General features: G+C 42.3%; 2 protein-coding genes across 2 annotated transcripts; one reads left to right on the plus strand and one right to left on the minus strand.

The window, feature by feature from the left end:
- Positions 1-193: 193 nt before the first annotated feature.
- On the plus strand, positions 194-2,409 carry LOC101173474 (L-serine dehydratase/L-threonine deaminase-like). The gene is made up of 8 exons (XM_004072499.4): positions 194-281; positions 409-565; positions 642-681; positions 774-913; positions 1,042-1,133; positions 1,402-1,629; positions 1,698-1,822; positions 1,901-2,409. Exons 2-8 carry the CDS (start codon positions 413-415, stop codon positions 2,092-2,094), a joined length of 972 nt encoding a protein of 323 aa, XP_004072547.2. The 5' UTR covers positions 194-281; positions 409-412; the 3' UTR covers positions 2,095-2,409.
- A 2,504-nt stretch (positions 2,410-4,913) lies between these two features.
- LOC111947895 (probable E3 ubiquitin-protein ligase HECTD4) lies at positions 4,914-11,239 on the minus strand. Its single transcript, XM_023958484.1, has 13 exons — positions 11,078-11,239; positions 10,807-10,920; positions 10,570-10,710; positions 10,130-10,320; positions 9,759-9,905; positions 9,553-9,672; positions 9,289-9,444; positions 9,100-9,203; positions 8,635-8,856; positions 8,381-8,547; positions 8,075-8,270; positions 7,695-7,917; positions 4,914-5,050 (listed from the first exon to the last, which is right to left on the minus strand). Exons 4-13 carry the CDS (start codon positions 10,260-10,262, stop codon positions 4,914-4,916), a joined length of 1,605 nt encoding a protein of 534 aa, XP_023814252.1. The 5' UTR covers positions 10,263-10,320; positions 10,570-10,710; positions 10,807-10,920; positions 11,078-11,239.
- Between the last annotated feature and the right edge of the window lie 5,543 nt (positions 11,240-16,782).

A 16,782-nucleotide genomic window follows, 5' to 3' on the forward strand; every position in this document is an offset into this window, starting at 1 on the left:
GTTTACAGCACATAGTTAAAGCACAAGTTTAGACTAGATGGAGTATCCATAGTTTAAAGTCTGATGAAATGGAATAAAAGACAAAAGGGAATGATCTTCGGACCCCCATCTAAACACTCAGTGGGCGGGGTCAGCTGACAGAAAGCCTGAAGCTGATTGGTCTGGAGATGTGCTTCCTGTGCCAAGCCCACAACAAAGCAGGTATAAAGGGATTTCACATCAGTTAAGGGGCATCACAAGCATCAAAATCTACCAGATTCTTCTTGCTGCACCTGTTCCAGGTAAGCTGAACTTGAATATCTATGGACAGATGTTGGGATGAGCATCAAGAAGAACCTCATCAAGTTAAAATAATTTCCTCTGGAGCTTTGTTCGAATATTTGTAATTCAATGTTTGTGTTCCATCAGTGAGATGAAGACCCAAAAGCCTCTTCACGTGGCCACTCCAGTGAGGCAGAGCCTCGCTCTGACCAAGCTGGCTGGGACCTCTGTGTATATCAAGCTGGAGTCCTCTCAGCCAACAGGATCCTTCAAGATCAGAGGCATTGGTCACTTTTGCAAAACTGTGAGTGGAGCTCCGTTTTTGAAAGATCATGCTGGTTGGGACCTGTGCTGACTGTTTCTCTTGGCTGTCCTTGTAGTGGGCGGAGCGAGGATGTGAGCGATTTGTCTGCTCTTCGGGTAATATGTTGAAAAAATAAAAACAATTAACACGGTTGCTTGGCCGTGCTGGGTTGTGCATATGTGTAACTTCAGAACATGGGCATCAACAGGAGGAAATGCAGGTATGGCAGCTGCTTACTCGGCACGCCAACTTGGGGTCCCTGCTACCATAGTAGTTCCAAGTGTCACACCAGACTCAACTGTGGAGAGGCTGAAGGACGAAGGAGCAACGGTTATTATTAGTGGAAAGGTTAATAACTCCTTTTATTAGAAAATTGGTAACATTTACGGTAAACAGAAAAAGATATTACCTTCCCCTCTAATCAAGGAAAAAAATCAAATCTTAAATTTTGATCAATTGAAAACTTTTCTTTTTAGGATATGAATGAAAGTATTGACTTTGGAATGCAACTTGTAGCAAACAACCCAGGTTGGATCTTCATCTCCCCCTTTGATGACCCTCTCATCTGGTAAGACCATCTGCTGACATAAATGAGCACAAGTCCTCAGAGAAGCCTAATCAGCTACTATCGGTTGTAACTTCTTTTGTTATCCAGTTTGGATCTATATATAGACTATTGTAGAGGTGAGATGGCAGATAAGTTATCAGCGAGGTAACGGAGGTGACAAAGTGTCAGACATAAATACATGCATTCCCTGCTGTGAAAATGATCCTGGGAAAACTCCTGATGTAGCACGACAACCCTATGGAGTGAATTTGGATTGGTTTTTGCCCAGGGAAGGCCACTCGTCTCTGGTGATGGAATTGGCGGTTGACCTCGAGGAGAAGCCTGGGGCAATCGTCGTGTCAGTGGGAGGCGGAGGTCTGCTGAATGGAGTGGTGGAGGGGCTGCGTCGCGTCAACTGGGCTGATGTCCCCATTGTAGCCGTAGAAACATATGGAGCACACTCCCTCAATGCTGCCATGAAGGCTGGGAAACCTGTGACCTTACCTGCGATTACAAGGTACTGAACACAACCTTAAGAAAACCTGCACTTGTTCACGTGGGGATGACCTCTGCTCTGCTCTGCAGTGTTGCCACCACGCTGGGTATTTTCAGGGTGTCTGCACAGACTATGAAACTGGTGGGCGAGCACACAGTCTTCTCTGAGGTCGTCTCAGACCAAGAGGCTGTGAGAGCCGTAGATCACTTTGTAGGTAAGTAGGTACAGCTTTAGATCAGTAAAAAAACTGAAATGTCACATCTGATCTCTGCAAGTGAACTTTTTTCTGCAGATGATGAGAAGATCCTGGTGGAGCCGGCCTGCGGTGCTGCCCTGTCAGCCGTGTACAGCCACATCATCAGAAAGCTGCAGAGCGAGGGCAAGCTGGCGGAGGAGCTGGGTCCAGTGGTGGTTGTGGTGTGCGGCGGCAACAACATCAGCATGGAAGTGTTGAGCAAGCTGAAGAAAAAACTTGGAATGATGTAACTGGATCTTTCCGACCCTTTTTTCCTCTCTCTATTGATGTGCTCCGGAGATTATTCTGAACCCAACTCAGTATATGCACTGACACCGATGAACACTGCTAGAAAAATGTTTTATTTAAAAAATAATGTGGAAAAAGAAGAGTGATGGTAAATTAAGTTGGTATGAATCTGAGAAATGTCAAATTAAACCAGTTGATTTTGTATTTTGTTTTTGATCTTAATCAGCCAGCTTAGTAAAAATGCTATATCAGTGATTTCCAGTTTTCATATTTTCTGCATTTAAAAATATCAATAAATTATAGTTGTCTTCCTTTAATTATGGCCTCTTTGTTTTGTCTGCCTATATGCTTATAATGAAGACACATTACACAGTGTGAATAAAGTCCTTTTAGGTCAGCTGTATATTTATCAGGTTAGACCTATATCTTTGCACAAAGCCAGAAAAAAACCCCGAGAAGCTTAACAAATTAATTTCCTTTTTGAAATGATTCAAAACAAACTCTAAAACAGGGCTCTTATTTTAAAATGACACAATCATAATCCAGAGAAGAGAAATAGCTTAAAGCCTTTGATTCAGCACTATTGCATAGCAAAATAATTGAGCAGAGGTGTCTTTTAATCCTAATTTGAAAGTGTTTAACCATCAACATGTATCGTTGTGTGTTCCAAGTTACTCAAATTACCACTGTGACCAGAATCTTGTTAGATTTGTGTGTTAAGGTATTAAGATGGCCCACATCATTTCCCAGCACTACTCATCCTGTTTCTAATTGATAGAAGGAGGGAATCGTTTTAACTGAGCAAAGAGTCTGATGTCAGACACAGAGGATTTTTGCAGGTTCTAAGCTGGTTCTTCCAAAACTGACGAGTCAACCTGCTGGAGAGAGACCATCTACTGATGCTTCAGGTTCTGTTTTTGAATCTTTGACTCACTCTCTACAGAACTGGGATAACGGGGCATCAACAATAAAGCTTGTATGGCATCATTCATTAAAAACAAGTCTCTTTTGTTTACCTCATGAGCTGGTATTTATGCCTGTCCACTGCACATTGCTTTCCACTGACTAGTGTACATAAAGGAACTGAAGTAATGGAAGAGCACAATGGATTTAGCCAGAACCCGTCTGTCCCAGCACCAGCTGCTCTCTGGTTTACCATCAGGGGTGTGGCTCTCTGGTTTACCGTCAGCGGTGACGTAATCAAAGCAGGGTATTACGTAAAAACGCACAAAGAGCGCTCATAATGATGCATGAACTTGGCAACCAAGGAGCCAAGAGAGTGGTTTCCAAGAACAGGAAAAAAAACGGATCCACGTTTTAGGAGGGAAAACACAGAAAGAGGAGGAGACATGATCATCCAAACCATGTTTGTACATGAAGACATTTCTTTATTATGACACAAATCTTGAATGCCATTTCAGTTTTTTTCTTTTACATCTGTATAATTCATTTTAGATATGTTACGCTTCTGGTGTGCAGAGGAAAGACAATAAAAGAAGTTAAGTTAATGCAACCATAAATAACTGTAATAAATATCAAGTAAATATACAGCACATATTTTATCGCAACACCTCTTTTGTATGGAATATGTCCATTTTATAACATACCATTCCCCTCCTATGAAGGTGAGGGGGACTCAAAGAGAGAGCATCCATGATAGCAGCGCCTTATCACCCTTGAAAAAGAAGAAAAGAAAAAAAAATCGGAACCAAAAAGCAAAACTCACAAGCAGATTCTACAATCCACTCTGCAGAATTTTGTTGATTCAGCTGTCAATTCAAGTAAAATGCTGATGTCACTCACAAAAAAACCCAATTTTTTTGTCGTTTTGTTTTTCTGTTAACAATGAGCATAATAAATCAAGATGAAATTTAAAAAATATACTGCCATCATAAATAACTTAAGTCTATTTACAGGCTACAGAATTAATGATGGATAGCATGAAAAAGACAGTTTCTGAAAGAAAAGGCAGGAGTAGGGATAACCTGCCTCCTCTCCTCATTGTACGTCTTCACTGTGATGTTTCTTGGTGAGGGGGGCAGTCAGGCTTGTTGCACATTAAGTAGCACACACGCGCGCACACACACACACAAATTAAATGTAAGAGCAGCTCATGAAATCCCCTTCAAACACCAGACAGGTTTGATGAACCTGAAAACCCCTCCTATGCTGCCACACCAACTCATATTACAGAAAAGATTCAATAAAACTAACAAATTAATGATTTTTTTTTTTTACATGACTTTAATACCCTCTCTTTGACACCCCTGATAAAATGTCGTTTTAGGCATAAGTTATTTGTCCATTAACAGGATGTGTTTTCAAACAGGCTGTAAAACGACATATTGTCCTGTACAGCATTTTTTTTTTTTGTTCGGAGCTGCTCAAAAACAGGCGCAGCCACACGTTTCCTCTTTTTCTGGAAGAAATTGTACCTCACTACCCAATGTCAGGTTATGTGATGACAATCATTTTGCTTTTTCATCTCACATACAGCCAGGATAACCATCTCAGTAAAGACCCTTGCAGCAAAGGCATGGATAAAGAAAAAAAACTGTGACAGTTGCTTTCACTTCAGTCTTCACATTCAGTGCAAACTGGCATCAATCTCTGCAGAAAAGTCAGTGCTGATCTAGATCATCTTCCCTGAATTCTCTATTCATGGAATTCAAATTTTGGTTTAGATGCAATAAAAATCTGTGGAGAAATAACAAACAATATATTTTATAACTCAGGCTTGTTGGTGCAGCAGAGCCAGAGGTTTTAAAGGGGAGGAGTCAAAAGTAAGATATACGCGGGAATGATGGGTCATCAGCTCTTCTTAACCACTCAGAGGGTCCTCGCGGTAGTGGATGGCATAGCGTAGCTTCTCCAGCATCACATCCAGAGAGGTGTACTGGGGCAGTTTGACCATGAACATGCAGGTCTCCACGCGAATGTAGCGCGAGTCTGACTGACCTGAAGAGGGGAGGAATCATGAGAAAAAAAAACACAACACACACACAAATGTTTACCACAGAAACTGCTTGAAACAGCTAAGGGCCAAGAAAAATGCGGTGTTACACTTCTTTGTGACCACACTAATCTCATCTTCAGTAAAATATAATTGATTCTGAAAGTGTCACGAGGGGAATGGGAAGTACCCAGGCGCAGAGAGGAGAGGAGGCAGGAGGATGCAGGGAATAGGGTTTAATAACATAAACTAAAGACAAAAACAAAACCACTGCATACGGCAGGCTAGAATCTCGAAACACTACAAAAGCACTCAGCTCGAAAAACCGGGGAAGAATACAATATGGACCAGCACAGGAGGAAGGGAAAGACAGCACTTAAATACATACAAGGCAACAAGACACAGGTGGAAACACTCAGGACTGATGGGGCAAGGTAAAAGTCGAAACAACAACAAAACAGGAAATACTACAAAATAAAACAGGAAATCAAGGAACAAAACACAAAGTGACTGAAACCGTAACAGAAAGCTCAGATTCCATTTCTGCAGAAGCAGCCAAGATCACACAGAAATCTAACATTGTCCACTCTGTGCATTAGAATTTACAAAAACAGCTGCAAACTTCATCAAATAACACAAAACATATGATAAGAAGGGTGTAGAGTCACACCATCCACTTTTTCACAATGAATGAGTAGTTTTCAGTGCTGATACAGGGAGTGTGACACAGTCGGAGTCCCTGAAGTCAGTTCAGATCACTTAGGCCTCCAGGAGGAAACCCTGCAGGTTCATGTGTAAGTCAACATATTCTTATCTTCTGCTGTAGAAAAGCATCTAAATCCTGTTTAGAGGCAAAGTTCTTAAAGGGCCTATAGCATACAAAATCAACTTTTTGAGCTTTTAAGTGTATTAAAAGGCTCATTAATCACAAAAAACAACCCCAAAGTGGTATTTTGATCCATTCACACTTTTCTGACTATTCCTCTAAAAAGCTGCGCTCTGAGCACCAGCGCCCTCCCAATCCAGGAAAACGAGTGGGTTCTCACGGTTGACGTATTCCAGTGAGGAACAGCCCCCTCCAGGAAGAGTCTGCGCTGCCAGCCGAGCCTCTACGCTCCACACACACAAACATCCTTTAGATCGGCTAAACTGCTTTCCTTTCATGTGCACGATGTGCACATCGATCTCTGCTAAAGTTCCAATGTTGTTTGTTTCCATGAGTGAAACGCAGACACACTGCCGAAGCCGGCTCTAGGTTGAGGTCATGAAATGTGCGGTGCCCACATGGGGTGAAAGGCGGTGCCAGAGAGGTTGAGTCGTCTTACTTCCGGGTTGGAAAAGAACTCAGGAAAATTAATATATTATCATATACACAGATATTTATTACTACAAGAGGCTTAAGAATAGCATAATATAGGCCCTTTAAAGAGTATAATTGCATTGCTATGGGTTGATGTCTTTTTGAATTGGATTTTACACCAATGTTGTTCATGTTTAATATAAAAAGGAGAAAAATGATGAAGGCCCACTAAAGCCATAATGATAGAAAATGCTTTGTTTGACTCTATTGCATTTTCAGGAGGATCTTATTTAACCGAGGGTTTATTTTCTTTTGAAAGGAACCTGTATGTGCTACTATAAAAAATAAAATATGTTCAAATTATAAACGCATAAATATATATCCTCCTGAGAACCAGGCCAAAAATGCTATGACCTCTACAGACTCAGTTTTATTTTCCCTAGGAAACCAAACTTCCCAATATCCCACCCAAAAACATGAGATACCACTGAGAAGGCCAGAATCTTTCTATTGAAGCACATCATGTCTTAGTAGATAACTTCATATGAGTCAAAGGACACAATCCAACAACAAATGTCTCCTGCAGAAGACTTATATGAATGGGCTGGTTGTTGGGCGGATAAGACTTTTTATTCAATTATTGTAAATCTACATTTTATAAGTGAATAGTTTAATGGCTACAAAGATATAAATAAAGTTTATTTTTATAAACATAAAGGTGGGACTTGGTGGCTGTCACTGCCTTTAATCAGCAAAAAACTGAACTAAATGGCTCTTTTAGTGACCCCTGACCTAGACTAAACAAGCGTGGACATAAAAAGCAAGAACCTCTTCAAAACTGATATTTAGGGAATCTTTTTTTGTGTGGATTTAGGGGTTTCTACAAAGACAAAGAAAGCAAAAAGCAATAACTTCCTTAAAAACAGAACAAGGAGAAAAAAGAGGAAAACTTGCAGCCTCCATGCTGGATGTTCCAGTTTTCTGCACTCATAATAAGTGCAAACAAATGAAACCCCATTTATTCCAACAAAAGCCAAAGTTAGAAACATTTTTAAATACCTAATCTCCAAGTTTCATTATTACAGCTGCCCAGCACTGAAAGGACAGCAATTATGATCCACGCCTGCATTTTTTCATTACAGTCGCGTTTTAAAAGAAAATGTTAATCGAAAACTAAAGAATAAATTGTTGTGTGTGCCTAAAGCTGCCATCTCCACTCCTTTCATCATTTTTATTTGTACCACAGTCTGCATTTGGTAAATCTGAGTTTTCAAATGTTAGGAGCTAAATTTGTATGTGGAGCTAAACGTGGGAAAGCTGGAAGAGGAGAAAAGATCTGGAGAAATTACCTGCTGCCCCATCAGGAGGAGCGATCTTCATGGGGTAGGGGGGAACATGGGCTGTGTCTGGGCCACCGTCCCTGCAGGGGCAGGTGAATGGGATTCGCTCCTGGTTGCATGCAAACTTGATGAACTTGCAGAGCTCTTCCTGAGTGAACATCTCCAAGGCGGTCCAAAAAAACTCAATGTGCTGGTCGGTCTCCATCAGACCCACTTGATACATGGTGTGAGCCTGATGATGAAAGGATCAAAAAGTCAAACTTTGATGACAAAACAAAGCCTCTTTGATAGCCGTCTTACTTGCTCTGCTACTAGGAGTTTTTTTTTAAACGTTTTTGTAAAATGAAACTAAATGGAGGGAGCGACTTGGGAATTTAATGACACTTCACCTTGAGGAACTTCAGGTTGATGTAAGGCAAGCCGCAGGTGCGTAGCTCTATCTCCAGCGGGCTGAGCATGGTGAGCAGCTGCAGGGGGATGATGGAACCAAGTCCTGCCCGCACCGCCGTCATGCACTCCAGATTCTGCAGCTCTCTGAGACGGAGGCTCTTCACCGCCCGTGCATACACATCCTTGTTCTCCCAGCTTAACAAGCAAAAATAAACACGCACACTTGAGATCTATTACCTCCAGTATCCGTAAAATGCATTCTGTAGTAGGATTAGGTCAACGGAAACATCCTGTTATTCGTCTACCTGACAGTGAAGCTCCGCCCTCCCTGACAAAGCTCCACCTCTTCACCTGTCATGGTGTAGTAGGTAAACGTGCAGCAGGGTCTGCTCGGGGACTCTGGGCTTTCCCCCGAATGGTGCTGGGAGGAGATTTCAGCACACAGAGCTTCCAGCTCACTTTCATCTGCCACCTGGAAAATAAGGAGAAGAATGTTCAGAATAGTTCATGAGTGCCAGACTGGTACCAGAACAGTTAGATCCTGAGACTCAAAACTAAAATTTTCAAACTTCTTGACATAGTTGTAAGTGAGAACATCAGCTTCCTGCAAATCCTGCTCTGGGTCGAGAGGCTCGCCCACCAGGCCCTTCCAGAAGGAACCCAGCAAGTCCAAAGGAAGGGGCACATCCGCGCGGATGGCGATGCCAAGCAGCTGACCGAAGAAGTGCAACAGCTGTTCCTCTGCATAGCTGATAGGGCAAGGAGTCAAGATGGATTTCCCCTAAAAGCAGCACAAAATATATTTTAATGAGCTGGTTATATTGGTAAGTTTTATCAAGAAACTGTTATCAGTCAGCTACAAGTGACAACTTTTATTTAAAAAAAATGCTTTGACATTACAAAGAGAAGAAAAAATGTGCTAAGAGGTAAGAAAAAAAAAGTCCTTGCAGCAGCAGGCCACAAAGAAGACAATACGTCTCAGTAACAAAAACCACATGGTTCCAAGGAGAACATCGTGTTTCACCTTGTTCCGGTTGGCTGAAGCACTGGGACAGGGGAGCAGCAGGGAGAGCGCAGAGCTCTGCAACTCCTTACACACCTGCCACAGGAAGTGCCTGAAAGAGCCACCTGTGCACACACATCAGCAACAGATTTAGAAGAAAAAAACATGATTCCATGAACGGTCTAGGATACAGACATAAGGACTTCTAACTTGTGCCATGAACTTCTTCTCCTGTGAAGCGAATATTGAAGGCATAGGTTGAGTCTCCTCCGCTGGCCAGCTTTACACAAAGCTGGGATGACGGCACGCAAGATAACTGACGTGCTGCCTGGCAGAAATAGGTGTTTTCTGATGATCTGATCTCACCTGCGGGTTCAAAACCACAATACATCACAAAAGCGTTAACTTAAGTCTGTTTCAATGGACGTTCAAGTAAAAAACGAACAAACATGAAGACGTGAGAGGAACACATACCACCAACAATCTCAAGAGGGTCCAGAGTAATTTCTGGAGCTGCATGGTCAGCTGTTTGCTGCACCGTAGCATTCAATACTCTGTTCATCACAGTGACTTTAGTGTCGTAGAAGATCAAACCTGGTTTCAGGGAACAGGGCAGATGTGAATTTCATAAAGTCCAGGAATGAGTGAAATCCTTTCACACATGCAGATATTTTTCTCACCTTTAGCCTCACACAGCAGAGCGGCAATGCTGTTCTGATATGTGTGTGTCTGTCTTAGCTCCACTAGAGGGAGAAAGAAACTCTCCAGGGTGTTGTTGAGCGACTGCAGCAAAGCAAAGCGCAGGCGCAAGCTCTCCACAGGCACGTCTGCAACAAACAAATGCAAACAAAACACCAAAACTTAAAAAGGACTGAACCAATAAGAACCTGAACCAGTTTCTCCAGTTTCTACACTCTACAAAACAAAAGACACATTCAGAATGGATTCCTGCAAATCCAACTCTGTCGTAAAAAGAAGAGCTGGATTCAGTCATTTCCTTTTTTCTGTTGTACAATCTTTCTTTCTTTTTGTCATGATGGCTGGCACTTACTGAGCAGACAGGCCACACGGGGATCAGCAGCATCACTGGGGTCCAGGTACACTTCATGGGGGTGCAGTCTGGCTGGCGTGATAGCCAGGTGTCGGCACAGTCTGTTGATGTACTGCACCAACGCCACATCCATCACCAAGCTCCACTTTCGAGAGGCCTTCTGGGCGTGACGAGTATCAATACAAGTGCATCTGAAAATAGAGAGGGATACTTCTAAAGACAGAGCCCAAGTCAAACCAAAAAGGAAAAATTGAGGATATGCACTATTAAAGACCATAAAAAGCATTTGAGAAGATAAAAAATGACACAAGTGTGTATAAATGAGTGGTGTAATTCTGGTTTAGCAGTAAAACAACATTTTCTTTTAATTAAACAGAGTCTAAATACTCCATCACCACCTAGAGTCACACAAGTGCCTTCCACAAGTGCTTTGCGTCTACCTTTGGGTTCTTTGATGAGATGGCTAACACCGAGCCTATGGCACACATGATGAAACGCTTGGTTTCCAGGATTGCACCACTGATGAATGTAATCACTGGAGCAGGTCCAGATCAAGTGGTTCAGTGCATCATAACAGGCTCCTTTAAACATGAATTTAGAAAAAAAAAGCATGATTTAACTGTAATAGCATATTTTTTTTAATGGATTCTTGTTATTAAAGACAAATCTGAGCGCACCAAGTCCTGCCACCTGGGCTCCTCTGCCCAGAGAACTGCCAGGAGCATCGATGAGGTCTGCACGGCTGCTGAACTGACCGTCGGCCAGGTGAAAGACCAGGCTGGAAGCCAAAACTCAAGAAAAGACAACAGTTAATCACAAAGGAAACCAGTTTACAAAGCTGTTAGGTCATTTTAGCTTCCTTTAACCAAAACACGTAAAAGCAGTTTCAGATTTCTGTTTTACTTTCTTTTATCAGAGCAAGGAGCAGGCATCTCTGAGAGAGCTTACTTTTCAGTGAGGACAGGCTGCTGGTACCTCCAAACAGGGAGCGGGTGGCAGAACTCCCAGAGACACCCGGAGGTGAGACCAGCATTACTAGATAAGTTCCACACACATACATTGGGGTTTTCCTCAGAGTCTTCAGAGGAAGTCCACAGCTAGTGTTGACAGCTATTAGAACACAAAAAAGAAAAGAAAATTTCACAAAAAAATATAGTAAAAGTAATTGAAAAAAAAGGTTTTGTCATGTTCATGTGGCGCTGATTTTGTTGTTCGAGGACAGCTGGAGCCCCATCAACAGCTGAAGCAGGTTTCGCCATGCTAAACGTTTGCTGGTTGCACCAACACGCATCTTTTGGAGAAACACAGCCATGGATCCGTCCTTTTATTACTGTACTATCTTGGATGTAAATATGTGGGAATTACATCAGCCTTTATTTTGTCTGGACATCACTGGAAACACAAATTCATTTAATGGTTTCGTTTCTCAGGTCTGCGTAGCAGCACCTCCGCCTTTGGCGGTCCGGGGGAAAGTTTCGACGAACCGCGGTGCGTCCGAAGCAGGACCGCAGAAGGCCGAAATACTGCTACGTTGTCCCGAGAAGCTGTGTACAATCATCAGGGGAGCACAAACGTCACAAAGCCCTCTCCCCTGCCGCTGACACAAAGCTCCACTGCTCCTGGTGTGTCTGTGCCTCTTAGCAGCCGGACACACGGAGAAAGCACTGACGTCATCGCCCCGCCTCCCCTCTGGAAATGCTTAGTGGAATTGAATTATGAGACACTTTTCGCAGGGTGGATGTGACAACGCAAATGTAATCCCCTCTTTGCATTTTCATTTTAATTATGAAACAGAATAAGCGGTTTTTAAGTATCAAATGAAAAAGCATTTTGAAGTATTGCTTTTTCATTTTAGTTTTGAGTCATTTGATGCAGTGACATTTTGAAAATTAAAAGGCATTTCTTTTAATTCATTCTAATTGTCAAATTAGACCTTTATAAACGAATTTTGAATGAAGTTTACCAAATAAATCATTTGGCTTCAGAGACAACTGTGACTTGAACAAATCCAATGAAAAAATTTGAAATTCTTGCTTTTTGCAAACAAAACAAAACAAAAAGTTTTAAAAAAAACTGGAATGTTCATTTGAACATTTATCACAAGGGCGGGGGGGGGGGGGTGACAGCGAAAAGGAAAGAATGTCAGTGTAAAACAAAAAACCCATTCATGTTTAGGTTTTCTAGACAACACCACCATGAGAGATCACAGGGCGTAAAGTCCATTGTTTTTTAATGAGCTGCCACTGTTAGCAGGACAGAGCCTTACAACAAAGAGCACTCTAACCCCTAACCCTCAAATGAGGCAGAACAAAAGGCAGAGACAGTTCTGGTTCGGACAAGTCAAGGTCAGATGTCACTAGTAAATACAAACGTTCAGGCACCAATATAATCAAATGTATGCTAGTCCTCTGTATTAAAGGGGAAAAAACTTTAGAGTTTGTGAGAAAAATAGCAATATTTCAATCAGTCTGTTAGTTCAGATGAAAACGAAACTCTGTGCACAGAGCCAGAACGTCTGCTTCAAGCCACAAGTGGAAAAAGTAAAACCACAGTGAAAAGAGACCTAACTTACGACAGAGTTTTAGGGCCACCAAAAAAAAAAAAGTAAAACGACGTTTTATCTCATAAATCTACGAGATAAAATCTCGTAAATTTCTCGTAAATGAGATCAACAAGGTTCTTCAGTATTTTAAATACACGCTCTGATGAAAACTGAATTTTTGGCATTCTTGTTGCCTTTTTCTAATGATAGAAAAACAAACATAAAGATTAAGCTAAAAATGTTTCTGAGTATCTTTTATTTAAATTGTTGTGAATCAGACGGAAAAAAAGGCTGGTTGAAAAAGAGCTGATCCATGACGTAAAAGGTACGCTTGGCAGGCCACAAGCTCTCTGCTCCGCAACATGGGAGGGAAAGGGGGCGGGGTTGCTCCACCCCAACTCTCATGCCCACAATTCAGATGAATTTCTGATGAACTCTTGCCGCTCTGCAGAAACTATGTCCTAGAAAACGTCACAGGTTTTTGGATTTTGGGTAAAAACCGCACAATCATGATTAAAAGACCACTGGGAAACTTTTACAATAGATTAAAAAAATGATCGGCGTAGGTCTTTTAAGAAGGATGAATTTGTTCTGTAAAAAAGAAGAAATACATACTAGAGAAAAAAAACTAAGAAACTTTGAATAGAATGTCAACCTGGCACATGCAAGAGCCACTAGAGCAGCAGCAGCATTTTCCCTCTGCCTCTGTGTGTGGAGAGCCTGTGAACGTCCCTGCCCGTGAGGCTGGCCTGACTCCTGAGCGCCATCTTCCAGCCAGGAGCACAGGAGTCCCTCCAGCCCATTGAGACAGTCGGAGGGTTCTTTGCTGAGGCTGAGAGGCTGGCAATCCCGCAGGCAGGACAGGAGGACTTCAGCCGTGACCCCGCAGAGCGCCGGGTCGCTGCGAGTTTGGGACTGAAGAAGGGGGAAGACTAACAGCAGGCCAACGCGGGAAGTGAAGGGAGCCTGTTCGGGTTGCTGGAGCAGACCTTGTCTTTTGAGCAAGGCTAAGGTCTCCTCGTCAGCCCTTCCGGTTCCCTCCCGTTTCTGCTGCTCCTCCAAAGCCAGCTGCCATTGCGCCCCCCACAGGCCACACAGAGCATTGAGGCGGTACTCCAGCAGACGGGCATATGCGTTGCTCTGATTCCCGCAGACTGCACGAAGGCGCTCTGCAAGTTCTACTGGGTTCTTGGTTTCAAATGTCAGAATCTATGGAACAAAACAAAAACAAAGAGAGAAATAAAGTCAAGTATATGTTTTATAATAACCTCTGTAAGGTCTGTGATAACAATAATTTAAAAATGACATAGTTCAGTGAAAAGTAAATGATGAATAACAAGGAGGAAGAATTTTTCAGTTGAAAAATTAATACAACTTTTGTAATGAAAAACCAAAAAACGTTTTTTTTTTTACTTTAACGTTGTATGGCCCGCTGACGCAACCCGCCTTCCATGCCCAACTCACCGCCCACCTTTGATCAAGGATAGTCAAAGCTGCACATGCTAATTATGCTAACTGTGCTAGTTATGCTAATATGGCTAAAATTGCTAGCATTGCGATCAGCATTATCAACTATCTCAAAAAAACACATTACTTAAAATGCTAATTATGCTAACTATGCTTGCTATGCTGATGTGGCTAAAATTGCTAGCATTGCGATCAGCATCATCAACTGACAGAAAAACACATTGCTTAAGATGCTAATTAAGCAACGGTATTGAGAGATTTTGGGCTAAAAACCTCTTTCCATCTGCGAGAGCAATAACGATAAAAAAGTGACAGGATTTTCCAGCATGACGACAATCCCAAACAGACCACCCGGACAACGAAGGAACTACGTTAAAACCATTTCAAGGTTCTAAACGGGTCTAGCCAGTCTCCAGACCTCAATCCAACAGTGAATCTGTGGAGGGAGTTGAAAGTCTGTGTCACCCAGCGACAGAGCTCTTTAGAAGAACTGCATGGGAGGATGGACCAAAATAGTAGCCATGTGAGCAATCTGGTAAAGACCTTCGGGAAATATTTAACCCCTGTCACTGAAAACCAGGGTTATATTACAAACAAATGAGCTGAACTTTTTCATTGGTCCATTTTTTATTATACTTAAAAATCATAAAATGTTATTTACATTTATTTACATTCTGTCTCTCACTGTTGAAGTGTATAAATAAAGAAACATTACAGAGATCTCATCTTTGTAAGTGGCACAAATTGCAGAGTCAGTAATTGACAAATGCTTTTTTCACAATGTGTCTTCATAATTTTTGTTTACGGAGCCAGATTTCTTTAAGTTTGTTACATAAATTTGCTCATATTGCTCCACAATCAGCTTTTCCCCAAATAATTCTTAGTTTTAGATTGCCAGCTTAATTGAATATAATAACTGCAGACATGCAGACAAGGTAAATCAACACAAACAGCTTTGGAATTGTTAATATATTCTGCATGTGTAAATCCTTAGCAGTGGATCGTTTAAGAAATCTTCCATTAGACTTCTGCATCAAACAATGTAAACAATAATGCTGTGCAAAGGTGATGACTAAGGTTTTTGTGATGTGACCTTTTTTAAGCAAATCAGAGTAGGAGGGTTGGATTCAGCACAAACATAGTCATTTTTGCTAACATGATGCTTTAGATCTAAAACAGAAATAAACCCATGTGGTGTAAATTAAATGGAAAATAAGCCAAAGAATTTAGGATTTAAATATTTTTATGATTGTACCCAAATCATCCAATTATTAATTTCTGTATTTTTCTTGTTAAATTAATTTATACATAAATAAGTATTATTTATAAATAATATTATTATTATAATTGTGATTTATTAATGATAAACTTTGCTTCAAGTTTTAAGGTATGGTAGAAATGTTGAATCTTATTTTTTTTAATAAATTTGTAATAAAGACAGATTATTGTGGTGTGCAGTAAAATGTGACTGTCACGGTGCCTCCGGCAAACCCCTCCTCCTCATCAGCTCCACCTGATGCCTCCAGCTGTGCCTCCTCATCCTCATCAGCCGGCAGACTCTTAAGGAGACCACGGACCTGTACCCGACGCTAGTTCGTTGTACTCCTACGGTGGCATCTCCTGGCCTCTCCTTGATTCTAGCCCTTGCCTGTCTCATGCTCTCGACTAAATAGCTTTGTCTTTGCATTCACTCCAGGACCTCGCCTTCCTGTGGAACTTACCCGGTTACGGTTCATCTCTGGCCGTCTCACCCTGACGATCTCTGGCTCCATCTCAGATCACGCGGTTGCTGCCAGCAAGACCCTTCAACCACACCTTGGGCTACCTGGAAAGATTCTGGAACTCAACAATATCCTGACTTTCTTATCAAACGTCATTATTACTCACCTCACTGCCTGCCGAGTCTCCTTCCGGGTTCCAGCACCTGAGTCGCTACGCCTGCTACCCATGACAGAACGAATTAGCCCTTCACCCGACTCAGCTGACCCGGAAGGACTCCGCCATGCCATCACCCAACAAGGTATGTTGCTCAATCGCCAGTCCAACGCCCTCTCACAAATGTCCACTGCTCAACAGGAGTTATTCCGTCGTTTGGACAACATCACGCACACTCTGGCCGGAGTTACGGGCCAAGCTTATAGTTCCACCGCCGCTGCTACACCCCCTGCTTCCGATGACCTCACCATCGTCACTTCCGCTTCCCCGGAGGAAAACATCCGGTCGCAGCCTGAACCGTTCTACGGTGACGTAGAAGCATGCGGCGGTTTCCTATTACAGTGCCGTCTACTCTTTCAACAAGCACCCCGGTATTATCACTCTGATCAGCGCAAGATCTCCTTAGTTGTCAATTCACTCCGCAGTAAAGCTCTTGAGTGGGCTCAGGCCTTTTTAGCCACCAATCCACTCTCTCATCTCCCTTTTGACCAATTCATTGGTGAATTTCGACTCGTTTTCGACCAGCCACGCAAACAGGAAGAAGCTACCCGGCGGTTACTCAGCCTCAAGCAGAGTAACCGTGCGGTGAGTGATCACATCATAGACTTCCGTATTTTGGCGGCTGAGGCGGGTTGGCCGGACATTGCTCTCAAGGGTATCTTCTATCAATCCCTGAACGAAAAAATCAAAGATCATTCATGTACCCAAC

This window comes from Oryzias latipes, chromosome 9 (genome assembly GCF_002234675.1).
Source record: "Oryzias latipes chromosome 9, ASM223467v1".
Classification (NCBI taxonomy): domain Eukaryota; kingdom Metazoa; phylum Chordata; class Actinopteri; order Beloniformes; family Adrianichthyidae; genus Oryzias; species Oryzias latipes.

What these genes read in the sequence shown, in the direction of transcription:
- LOC101173474 (XM_004072499.4), top strand. Translation starts at nt 413, where the DNA reads ATGAAGACCCAAAAGCCTCTTCACGTGGCCACTCCAGTGAGGCAGAGC. An exon ending in TTGGTCACTTTTGCAAAACT is followed by an intron (nt 566 to 641) that starts GTGAGTGGAGCT and finishes CTGTCCTTGTAG; the next exon opens with TGGGCGGAGCGAGGATGTGA. An exon ending in AGCCGTAGATCACTTTGTAG is followed by an intron (nt 1,823 to 1,900) that starts GTAAGTAGGTAC and finishes TTTTTTCTGCAG; the next exon opens with ATGATGAGAAGATCCTGGTG.
- LOC111947895 (XM_023958484.1), bottom strand. Translation starts at nt 10,262, where the DNA reads ATGGATGTGGCGTTGGTGCAGTACATCAACAGACTGTGCCGACACCTG. An exon ending in AGAAGAAGTTCATGGCACAA is followed by an intron (nt 9,204 to 9,288) that starts GTTAGAAGTCCT and finishes GTGTGTGCACAG; the next exon opens with GTGGCTCTTTCAGGCACTTC. An exon ending in TCCTCCTGATGGGGCAGCAG is followed by an intron (nt 5,051 to 7,694) that starts GTAATTTCTCCA and finishes TCCCCTCTTCAG; the next exon opens with GTCAGTCAGACTCGCGCTAC.